This window comes from Herpailurus yagouaroundi, unplaced genomic scaffold (genome assembly GCF_014898765.1).
Source record: "Herpailurus yagouaroundi ecotype Mexico unplaced genomic scaffold, PumYag 67209, whole genome shotgun sequence".
Classification (NCBI taxonomy): domain Eukaryota; kingdom Metazoa; phylum Chordata; class Mammalia; order Carnivora; family Felidae; genus Herpailurus; species Herpailurus yagouaroundi.
In genome coordinates, this window is record NW_024420049.1 from 3,455 (window position 1) to 16,232 (window position 12,778).

Genomic DNA, 12,778 nt, shown 5'->3' on the forward strand with positions numbered 1-12,778 from the left:
AAAAAGAAAAGATTATTTTACAAAACAAATGGTATAATCAAAGTAGGAAAATGATAACAACAAATGCAACTGAAGATCAAGAAAGATAGAGGAGGATTCGAAAGCTGGAAACTTGGGGAGGGGTCTGGTACAGGGGCCAGAGCATAAGGAGCCTAGAGTTAAAGCACCCCTTCGGTTTCTCGGCCCCTGCCTCCCAGGTCAGCCCTGTGGGCCACCCGTTCTTTGGGTCAGGGGCTCAGGCTGGAGAGGGTGTTGGGAAGAAGCATTCATGACGTCGGCCTCACACTTCTCAGGGGCAAGGAATTTCATGTGGCTTCTTCTCCCCTCTCTGCCTTTGGCCTGCTTCCCTGCAGCTGAGCCCCCACTGCTCTGGTGGTCCCCACCTTACTTTGTGGCTTAAAGATGCCTCAGAGCCAGTGCCCAGGCTGGCGGGGAGCCTCAGCCCTGGGGAAAGAGAGGGTGGGGGTGCAAGAGACCTCTGCTGGGGAGCAGCGTGCTAGGGGCTGTTGCTTTATAAGGTCAATGATGATGGAGATCATGTTATGCGTGTTATCAAGGATGGTCACGGATTTTGCCGCTAATGTTGGAAGCTGGTTTCTGATGAAAAGAGACGTCAAGATGTGCTTTGGCTGAGCAGGAGTTCTCATTACAACCACCTGTGCTCAAGTGTTTGTCACAAAATAACCCAGATGTAGGCGATTCCCTGTGAGCTAGGTCAAGTTTGTTGTAGTTGAAAATGGCAATGGAGGCTATCTTCACATACGCAGCTTTCGAAATGTGTTCTGCATTTATATAGGATGTCATCATTTTCAATAAGTAAGAGAGAACTTGAGTGTGGTTCTTCCTTATAAGACTTTTATTAATGCCAGAAATGAAACAGTAAAAAACATAATGAATGTTTTAAGATCAACACGACTGTGGGTACAAGGAAGGTATTGACAGGGATGGAGACGGCCTTGGGAGGAGAAAGCCAGGCCTGAGGGGAGCCTTCTGTCTTGACTCAGATCTAAAGGCCACAGTTCAGCCTGTCCTTGCTCTAGGACATCGGCCTGCACAGGATGACTCTGTGCCTCTGAGGCCAAGCTGTGTCCTGGGCCTTGGGGCTCCTCCCCCACTTCTGCACTGCACAACCCCTGATCTGGAGGAATTTCCTAAAGAAATGAGATGGAAGAAAAACCAGGCAAAAAGGAACTGCAGAAAACAACGTGGGCTCAAATGTCCTGCTATCTCCTGGGAAGGTGTGCCCCGCACAGTGGACGCACATGCCACGTGTGCTCGACTCGGAATGGTACCTGCAATCATTTCTACTAAAAACAAAACAAAACAATGCTGAAACCTCAGACCCTGGTCAGAATCACAGCCCCATTACACACGGTTTATCCCAGCAGGAGAACAGGGTTTGGCCAGTAGCATTTTCATTCGTGGTGCTTTCTCAGGAGCACGTGCTGCTATCAGCTCAAAATTACCTGTACTTTGTGTCCCCGGGTCATGCGCTTTGGGGCAAGCATCCATTAGCAGTCTTATTGAAGCCGGACATAATCACACACATCCTGGAAGGGAGGGTGAGGTTGTCTTTTTTGTTAATGCCTCACTAATGGCTTCCAAACAAGTCAGACCAGTCGTGTGTGTTGCTTCATGCAGTCAACACTTCCCTGGAAATACTTTGTAGAAAGAGGTTTTGTGTGTGTGTGGCCAATCGGATGACATTTCACTACGGACATAATTTCCACTGTATCTGTGATCTATTCCAAGTCTGGTGTGGTTCTCGACACTTGCGCATACAATTTTGCTGCACCAGCCTCCTTTATCGGGATCTAAAGACAGGTGCCCCCCACACAAGGAAGTTACCATCTATGAGAACTGGCAGTCCAGCACCCTGGATTCTTGCCTGAGACTCTGTGACTCTTCGCAAGTCACAGAGGGAAGAAGATGGCTCCTTACAGGCTCTGGCCTGTGCGTTGTGACACGGAGCTGGCCGCAGGGGGCGGGGGGGCCCCCCCAGGCTCGCATTTCTCCATCTGGGCTCACTGAGGATTCTTATGTCATTGAAAGCATTCCACCATTTCCCCCCACCTTACTCCAGGAAGAAAATGAGGTCACCAGATCCTGTTGCTTTGAACATCAGAATTACTTCTACGGTCTGAAAGCCCAGACTGGCATTACTTACTTACCTTTGGGGCATTTTGAGCCCTAAAACCCCACAGCAGAGCCTACAACTTCCCTGACCAAGCCTGACTGCCATAGACCGGCCTGCCCCTGAAGCCTTCCTTCCGTGAGACGCAATGCCAGTCAGAATGGCGGACCTGTATCTGCTTCATTCCCGCTTGTTCCCATCTGTCTTCTGGCTACAGGCTCTCGGAAGAATCGGGAAGGGCCATTAAACACAACCCCACGCCCGACTGAGACCTTCACCTGTCCCCCCTGAACCCTAGTGCCCCATAAAGGAGGGAGTGACACGATGTCCTCACTACACAGTGGTACCCTTTGCTCTCAGGACTTAGCCATCACTAAAGAAGAAGGGAGAAATTCGCCAGGAAATTTGAGAATGGAATTCATTGTTTAAAGTTTTTTCTGTTGCGTTTGTTTGTTTTCTGGTCACAACTATCACTCAAAAGCTGAGGGCTAGCATAGGATAGCCAAAGACAATTTGTGCCTTCCCTGAGGTGGCAAACAATTCTTCTGCCGCCCCCAGCCGGTTTGTGGGAAACACCGTGCAAGGGACCATATGATCCAAGAATGGCTTTCACAGTGACGGTCAGGAGGTATTGCTCAGGGTAACCACTGATTATGTTAGGGCCTCCCATTGGAACACCACACAAAGAAAAGCCAGCTTGGCATGCATACTTGTCAAGTAGGAACGGCACCTGTTCAAAATCCTATGAAAGGGAGGGGGGATGATGACTCATCTCGTGTCTGCACGTGTTTTTCACGTCCCCAAGGTTGGCCAAACTCCTAGATCTCATCAAAATCCTCAGAGGCAGTGGAAGATGGTGGAATGGGCCTGTGGGGGACCTCACCCTGGGCCTTGGCTCTGCGAGTGATCTCAGGCACACTGCTCCCTCTTCTGGCTGTCATTTGCTTCCAGGTGGGAGCAACGTTCTCTGCCAAGCCTCGCTTCGGAGGTTTTTGAGAAGGCATGAGACAACGCATGTGAAAACGTGCTGAGAGGCTGGCAGCAATGGAACACCCAGCCGCAGGCAGCTGTTCGGCCATGACACCCTTAGCGCCACTAGTGTCCTCTGACACTCTCACCACAGAGCCCAAGACTCACTGCCCCTCTCACTTGACCTGTCTTTCGCTAGGGACAGAAATGATTTGTCTGTTGGGGCCTTTGCAGTAAGGAATGCAAACTCTGCCACCACCTCTGGGTTTGATCTCCTCAACCATGTGTGCAGGGCCTGGGACAAGATGGTCTCCAGGAGCCTCTCCGCCAGGATGATTTATGATCCAATGGAAACACAGAAGGTCGGAATTTGCAAGCATTAGAGTCAAATGATTCTGTTTGGTAGCAATACTGGCTCGAATCTGTACTCCAAATGCTCCACTGGAGAGATTCTTCAAAGCTCTGGGAAAAATATTGTCCCAAGTCTTGCTTTTCTTGTTCCTACCATGCCTGAATGGAGTTTTCTACATGACAGTCCATGGCCGCCCCTTATGGGTATGGAGCCGACTCTAAGCATCTGGGAGGCTCTGGGCTCATGTGGTAGGAGGGACATGGCCGAGACGGGTGGGGTGGGGGTGGGGGTGGGGCCAGGAGACCACTTCTTCCTTCTCCCCATTCGGTGTAGATGAATAGATCCTCTCTCCCAAAGGTTCTGGCCGAGTCCGCGGAAGTGACATACTCTCTCTGATTCCTGGCCTGCATGGACCATCACTGCAACCCTGGCAAAAGACGCCCAGAGCAAGCCGCGGGCTTCCTTGCCCCACACATGGCCCAAGCATGTATCTCACGCTTTCGATTGCCTCTCATCCGTCCACTCCTGCTTCGTGCTCTGGAGGGCTTGTGTCTTCTGTTCATCCACTTGGACATAGTCCACTCTTTGCTCTTCTGAAAGGAAGAGTTTCTGAAGGGGAAGAACCCAAACAGATTTTTATTACATCAAATTCAAAAAATTCAGGAAAATGCCAGCCCTTTGGTGGTAGATTGTGGGGTTAAATATCAGCTGCTCCTCCCAAGTCATTCCCTGCAGAATCTTTACACTTTGGGTACATGCTCGAATATCGCTCTTCCTGCACTCCCTCCGACTTCACCCCAGCTATCAGACTCGCTTTGACCAGCATCCTACGAGTGGAAGTGACGCGTGCCAATCCCGAAGGGACAGGAGGCAGCCTGTGATTCTGCCAAGAGGCCAGTGAGCATCAGTCAGAGGCTCTTTCTCCCAGCGGGGCCCCGGATGGAGGATGTCCCACGAGCACCAGCAGGAAAGGCCACTGAGACCTGGGGCTTGACTGTCTTGATCGCACGGCCTACCAAAACCGACCGAGGCACCCCCTTCTGACCAGTTTTTCTGGAATAGGAGTTCAGGTTTGGGGAATGAAATTCAAGGTAAAGGAGAAACAGGAGTTCGTTTGGCAAAAGGGAAAGGAAGTCTTCCAAACTTTTTTTCCCTGCACACACACACAAAGTGGAATCACACTGGCTACGCGGTTCGGCAAGTTGCTTGTCTCCTCAAACAACGTATGTTGTTAGGCATGGTTTAGATCACGACTGTCCTTTGCTCAAAAATATTTAGCTGTTTAGTACTTCCGATCCCCATTTTACAGACGAGAATACTATCCAGAGGAGTGCAAACTGCCTATGCTGAGGGGCTCCGATTCCAACTGTCAGCTCTTGTCACCCCTCCCCAGAGTCTAACCAAACCGTGCTATTAACTCCCACCCTAAGCAGACCCCTCCTATGCCCACACACATCTGTACATTTAAGACTTTCCAAAGAGAACATGCATGGCTGAATCATCAGAAAAATCTAAACAGAAAAGGAATCCCCTGGGAATCCTCAGACACCAAGTCCTTCCTACCTGCTGTATAGGGGCTGGTGACGCAGAATTGAAGTCCAGCGCTAAATAGTCCAGGCTGAATTTCTTTGTCCAGGTCAGAGCACCACTGCTTAGAGACTTGGCCGTCCTGCGATTCTGGAAAGCAACATCATGGGACTCAGGTTAAGGGTATCCAGCCGGGCTGCCCAAGGAAAGCGGGGCGAGTCCTGTCCCCACTTGAGCACTTGCCATCAGACCACAAGGTGGTCTGAGGACACCTGCATGGAGCCCCCTGCATGTCTGAGTGAGAGCTACCATTTGAAATACAACACGGCCAATTCAGCCTTCACATGAAGCTACACCTTTGCTCACCATGGAGGGGTTGCCCAAAATCTCCCCCAAGAAGAGTCTGTCTTAAGGATCTGACAAGCCTACAATACCTTAGAGACTAAATCCAGAAAAGATCAAGCACACTTATTCAAGTCTAGTAAAGGCATCTCAGATGCATCTGAAGACACTTTATACAGATGCAAACGGTGTGATGTGTGCGACACACACCCATGGACTCCCGGGCATCAGAAGCACCCGCTCCCCTTCTCGAACCAACTTCGCTCCCCACGAGCCATCAGGCACGAGACTGAATTTTTACCATCTCTTCCTCCTTAAATATGGTTTCATGAGTGTGTCAGTATCCTTCAATCTCACACTGTACTTTTGCCTGTTTTGAACCTTTGTCAGTAGAAACATATCGCAGGTATGTTTGGTGACTTCAGGGTCTGCTCCAGACTACATACTTCACATCCAGCCATGCTCACCCGCCAGCTTTCCTTCCTTCCTTCTCATTGGATAGATCATTCCATCATTGCATGACTCATTTAACCACCCCGCCTCCAACATACATTGGAGTTGCTTCCAGTTTGGGGGCTCTTACAAGCAATGCTGCCACAAGCACTTGTGTAACTGTGGAAGAGTTTCTAGAATGTGTCTCTGGGGATAGAATTGCTGGCTTGTAGGATGTGGGCATCTTCAACTTCACTATTGCCAAACTATTTTCCAAACAGGCTATTTTGTTATACCAACTCACATACCTACTACTACTCCATCCTGGCCAATACTTGGTAATATCAGAGTCCTTTAAAAAAAAGATTTGATTTCCAAGTAACCTTTACACCCAATGTGGGGCCTGAATTCACATCCCTGAGATCATGAGTTGCATGCCCCTTACCGAGTCAGCGGGGTGCCCCAATATCAGACGTTTTGTATTCCTGACCTGACCTGATCTGGGGAAAATGGTATCTTACCATGGTTTGATTTCCAATGCCCTTGATAATTAATGAATTGGCCACCTTTTCTTTTCTTAAGACTTTGTAAGATTATTTTGAGAGATAGAGAGATTAAGGGAGAGGCAGAAAGAGAGAGGGAGAGAGAGGATCTCAAGCAGGCTCCATCCAAGCTGTCAGCATAGGGTCCAACACGGGGCTCCAACCCATTAACCGTGAGATCATGACCTGAGCTGAAATCAAGAGTCAGATGCTAAACCGACTGAGCCCTCCAGGTGCCCTGGACACTTTTTCATGTGTTTAAGTGTCATCTATTTTCTTCTCTTCCATGAATTGTCTGTTCAGGTTTGTTTTGGTTTTGCTAATGTTTTTGTTGATGTGCCTGCATTTTTCTAATTTTTCTCAATGCTTCCTCCTAGATCCTACAGAGTAATCATTTGTAGGTCATGTGCATTACAAATAGCCTATCAGTCTATAGTTGTTCTTTCTTTCTTCTTATGGAATTTTTTTAAGGACGGGTAGTTCCTACTTTTTTTTTTTTTTAACATTTTTTAATTTATTTTTGAGAGACAGAGACAGAGCGCGAGTTGGGGAGGGGCAGAGAGAGAGGGAGACACAGAATCCAAAGCAGGCTCCAGGCTCCGAGCTGTCAGCACAGAGCCCAACGAGGGGCTCAAACCCTCAGACTGTGAGATCATGACCTGAGCCGAAGTCGGACACTTAACCGACTGAGCCACCCAGGTGCCCCGAGTAGTTTCCACTTTTAATGTAACACATCACTCTTTTCCCAAGTGGCTTCTTTTGTATTTTAAGGAACCCTTCCCGTGCTGAGGTCACAATGTGTTTCCCCATATTTTCTCCTAGAACTATAAAGTTTTGCCCTTCACACTTAAGAATCCAGCTCGAGGTGATTCTAACATGTGGTGGTGAAACAGGGGTACAACCCACTCCTTTTCTGTAGCTTTTACCCAGTTGGAGAGCTGTCCTTTCTCCCACCACAACTTCTGTTCACAGATCAAGTTCCTGCATGTGAATTGAGGGTGGGTTCTACCAAACACCTGTTCTGCATCTAATGAGTTAATCACAGCAGTTTCTCCTTTCATATGTTAATGTTCCTGATTGACCTAATAGATTCTTTTGATTTACAGTTGTAATAGCTCATCTCTCAGAAAATATTAAGGAGGGCACTTGTGATGAACACTGGGTGGTGTATGGAAGTGTTGAATCCCTATATTGCACACCCAATACTAATAGAACACTCTATGTTAACGGAGTGGAATTAAAATTTAAAACTTTAAAAAAGAAGGCAATAATAGATTTTTAAAAAACATTTCCCCTTCTGGCATAGTTTGCTTCCTCCAATCCATTTTAGTCTCTGGCCTTCATGCTAGAGCCTTCCTGAAATGTCTGATGGAATCACTGACGGTCTGCTCAAATTTAGGAGCGAAAGACCCAGAAGTTGACTGGAACCTTTAAGTACATGGGTGGTGCTTGTCAACTGGGTTTCACTGCAGTGGGATCCTACTGGATGGTTTTCTTGGCGAACCCCTTATGTCAGGACCTAGGTCTTGCCTCGGGCTGCTCAAACAGCCCAGAGAACTGTCTCCCAATTTCTAGGACTTAACTATGAAGGTCTGGTTGTCAATACTGTGGAACAGAGGGGCTGGGGAACAGGTTTAGGAATGATGGTCATATCCACTATGCATATTTAGCTAATCACCTTGTTTTTAGTACAGTGGTCTTGGTCAAATGCGTCTAATGTCCCCGCAGTGCAGAGAAACCTTGTTTTACTCTCTCTAGAGACTACACGTCACCCTTCCTATAGAGATGGGAAGTCCTAGTGGTCCACCTCCATGCAGTGAGGGAGGGGCATCTTGAGATTTACCTGCTGCTTAGGTGGACTTTGGACCACTACCCCTTCTTTTCCTTTCCCTTCAGCCTGACTTCCAGAAGTAGGTGCCACGGGCAACTCCTTGAACCCTTTGGTATTCTGTGCCTTCCTTCTCCCAAATTAAAAAAAAGAAAAGAAGAAATGTAGTTCCATTTCAAATGTTGGATTCAATCATTTTGACCACGCATCCTGCAAAGAAGGGTATTTCATTTTTCGTAGAATTTGAGGAGTTGTTTCTAAAATTTTCATGGGAATAGAAAGGGCCAAAAATAGCCAAAGAAAACTTGAGGAAGGTAAACAAAGCAGGAGGACTTCTTTTCCTAGATATGGAGACTTATGAAGCTATAGTAACTAGCATAGTGTGGTAATTTCCAAAGATAGACATGTAGACCAACGGAACAGAAGTGAGAGTCCATGAAAAGACCCACACACATATGGATACTTGATCTATGGCAAAGACAGCGCTGCAGAATAGTGGTAAATTATAGTAATTTTAAATATAATGGTGCCAGATCAATTAGAGAAACATACCAGGGGAAAATGAAACTTGACTCCTACCTCAAATCATACACGAAAGTTAATTCCAAGTTCATTGCAGACCGAACTGTGAAAGGTAAAACATATAAACCATCTGGCAAATAACTAAAATTCATCCAAGATTATGTAGATCATATTAATGGTCCTACAACTATTAAGGAAATTGAAGCCACCCAGATGGTTTCACTAATGAATTTATCAAAAAACTTAAAGAATCAATAGCACTAATTCTACACAATCTGTTCCAGAAAACAGCATTACCTTGATAACAAAACAAGACAAAGACACTATGAAAAACCTGCGAATCAATATCTATCATAAACATAGATACAAAATCCTCAACAAAACGTTAGCAAATCAAATCCAGCAACACATAAAAATAATAATACACCATGAGCAAATAGGATTTATTCGGTGAATACAGACTGATTCAATATTCGAAAATAGATCAGTGTAGTCCACAATATTTACAATCTAAAGAAGAAAACTAAATGATCACATCAATGAATGTAGAAAAGCATTTGAGAAGATCAGCATCCATTCATGATAAAAAAAAAACAACTCTTAGAAAACTTAGAAAGTAGCTTCCTTAACCTAATAAAGACCATCAATAAAACACCCGCAGCTAAAATCAAACTCAATAGTGAGAGACTGAATGATTTCCTCCTGAAATGGAGACAAGGAGATTCATCTCACCACTCGTATTCCACATTGTACTTGACATCGTAGGCTAGTGATAAAGCAAGTAAAACAATGAAAGAGCCTACAGATTGGAAAGGAAGGAATAAAGCACTGTATTTACAGATGAGATGATCATGTAAACAGAAAGCCCCAGGGAATCTAAAGAAAGTTAAAACCTCCTATTTTTGATAAGTGAATTTAACAAGGTCACAGGACACAGGCCAACACATCAAAAACAACATTTGTGTATACCACCAGTGAACAATTGGAAGTTGAAATTACAAAAATGCCATTTGCAATAGCTCCAAGAAGTGAGATACTTAGGTAGAAATCTGGTAAAACATGGTAAGATCTACATGTGAAAATTATAAAGTTTTGAGGAAAGAAAATTTTAAAATCTGAATAAATGGGCAGATATGCCATATTCATGAATTAGAAGACTGAGTATAATATAGGTGTCAATTCTGCTCAAATTTATTCATAGATTTAACACAATTCTAATCAAAATCACATAAGGATATTTTGTTAGGTAAAGAAAAGCTTATTCTAATATTTATATGGAAAGGCAAAGGGAGCAGAATAACACAAAACATTTTAAGGCTTTTTTATTATTTTTTTCTTATTTTGAGAGAGAGAGAGAGAGAGAGAGTGTGTGTGCACGAGTGCAAGCAGGGGAGAGGGGCAGAGGGAGAGAGAGAGAATATTAAGTAGGCTCCATGCTCAGTGCAGAGCCCACCTCGGGGCTCAATCCCACAATCCTGGGATCAAGACCTGAGCTGAAATCAACAGTCTCACGCTCAACTGACTGAGTCACCCAGGCGCCCCACAAAAAAGACTTTTAAGCAAGAATGAGATTGGAGAAAATATGCTTCCCATTTTAAGAGTTACTGTAAGTCTTCTGTAATCAAGTCTGTGGTACAGACAAAATGATAGGCACGTAAATCAATGGAATAGAATATAAAGACTACAAAAATATGCCTGACCGAAGTTTTAAAAAAGTGCAAAGGCAATTCAATGAAGAAAAGATCATCCTGTCAACAAATGGTAGTGGAACATTTGGATATCTGTATGTAAAAAATCATCGTCAACACCATCTCATACCTCATACCTCAACATGGATCATAGACCATAATATAAAACCTAAAAACATAATGCTTTTAGAAGAAAACGTGAAAATCCTAATTACCCTGTAGGTTAGGCAATTATATTGTTCTTAGACATGATAACAATCCTTGAATGAAAAAAGTCAATAAATTAGGCTTAATCAACAGCCAGTAATGCCTCTCACACTGACCATAGCAACATTTTTCTAGATATGTCTCCTGAGGCAAGGGAAATAAAAGAAAAAATAAACTATTGGGACTACATCCAAATAAAAAGCTTCTGCACAGCAAAGGAAACAAAACTAAAAGGCAACCTATGGAATAGGAGAAGGTATTTGCAAATGGCATATCCAATAAAGGGTTAGTATCCAAAATATATAAAGAACATATACAACTCAACACCCAAAAAACAAATAACCCAATTTAAAAATGGGCAGAAGACATAACAGACATTTCTCTAAATTAGACATGCAGATGCCTGACACACAAAAAGATGCTCAACATCACTCATCATCAGGGAAATGCAAATCAAAGCTGCAATGAGATATCACCTCACACCTGTTACAATGGCTAAAATCAACAACACAAGAAACAACAAGTGTTGGCGAGGATGTGGAGAAAAAGGAACCCTCGTGCACTGTTGGTGGGAATGAAAACTGGTGCAACCTCTCTGGAAAACAGTATGGAGGTTCCCGAAAAAGTGAAAAATAGAACTACCATATGATCCTGTAATTCCACTACTGGGCATTTACCCAAAGAATACAGAAACACTAGTTCAAAAAGATATATGCACTCCTATCTTTATTGCAACATTATTTACAATAGCAAAGATATGGACGCAACCCAAGTGTCCATTGATAGGTGAACGGATAAGGAAAATGTGGTATACACATACAGTGGAATATTACTCAACCATCAAAATGAATGAAATCTTGCCATTTGTAATAACTTGGATGGAGCTAGAGAGTATTATGCTAAGCGAAGTCAGTCAGTCACAAGACAAACAGCATATTATTTCCCTCATATGTGGAATTTAAGAAACATAACAAATGAACAAAGGAAAAAAAGAAAGAGGCAAACCAAGAAACAAACTCCTAACTATAGAGAAGAATCTGATGGGAGGAGGAGCCAAGATGGTGGAACAGCATGGAAGTTTTTTGTGTGTCTCGCATCCATGAAATACAGCCAGACCAACACTAAACCATCCTGCACACCTAGAAAACTGATCTGATTATTAACACAACAATCTGCACAACCTGAACCACAGAATTCAGCAGGTATACGGCACAGAGAGGTGAACTTGGGGAGAAGTGGTGGTGGGCAAGGAGGTGCTTTTGCGGGCGGAGAGAGGATGGAGACGGGGGGGGGGGGGTGGAGAATATGGGAAAAGCACCCCTCCTCAAAAGCAGCTGGAGAGAAAGTGGAAACTTGGAAATAACAAGGGGAGCACAAAGGCTGCAACTCCACAGCTCAATACCTGGCAGTGCTCTGGTGGGAAGGGCGCATCCCCAGGAACAGAGTGGGGTCCGGGAGGTCCTCGGGCCACACGGGGAAGAGCAGTTCCGCTGTTGGAAGGACATTTGGTGGAGACTGTTGAAGCCACCTGGTCCCAGCAGACCCCAGAAAACGGCCACATTCGCTGGTGCTGGGGCAAGGTTGTTAAGGGCGAAGCCTGGTGCCAGATGTGTGTTGTGATTTTCCATAATCCCTGAAACGCTGCTGCTACACTATCTCACGAACTTTCTCTGGGGTGGGCTGACACCTGGCCCCAGTCTCAGGGCACTGGCAGCAGCAGGGTCCAGCGGGCATTCCAGGGTGCAGACGACATTCGGCCACTGCTCATTCGGCCATTGCTCGGTGGGACCCTCTAGCAGAGGGGCCGAACGGGTCAAAGCTGCAGTCCTTTGGAAGTAAGGGGCCGGGGAAAACAGCCCCATCTGAGACAAAACTCGGGAGAGAGGTACTGCCTGGGGCTTGGTCACGGAGAGTGAAAAAGCGGGGAGTGGACGAAAGCTGAAGACAGGACCGGTGCACGATTGCTGATCCGGGAGAACAGAGCTCCGACACTAGAGACCGGGTAGCTGGGTGAAGCCATTTTCACCACTCCCACGCATGCGCTTAAGCACCTACCAGCGCCGCAACACTCCGCGCCAGTAGGCTAGCAGCACCATCTAGTGGATAAGGGAGCCATTACACTGAGCCCCACCCAACTGGGCCAACCTGGCTCTTCAAGAACACAAGTCTCACCGCCTACTTAGTTTATGGACTATAAAGTGCTACATAGTCTGACTTCTAGGGCAAAACAAAGTA

The 12,778-nt window shown here is 45.5% G+C and overlaps 1 protein-coding gene across 1 annotated transcript in view; it reads right to left on the bottom strand.

Annotated features, from left to right (window-relative positions):
• Positions 1-833: 833 nt before the first annotated feature.
• GAB3 (GRB2 associated binding protein 3) overlaps positions 834-12,778 on the bottom strand; it is a 42,049-nt gene continuing 30,104 nt past the window's right edge. The window contains exons 9-10 of the mRNA XM_040467118.1: positions 5,019-5,132; positions 834-4,064 (exon numbers count right to left, since the gene is read on the bottom strand). Of these exons, the coding sequence (XP_040323052.1) occupies positions 3,948-4,064; positions 5,019-5,132 (231 nt within the window). The 3' untranslated portion in view covers positions 834-3,947. The remainder of the gene's footprint in view (positions 4,065-5,018; positions 5,133-12,778) is intronic.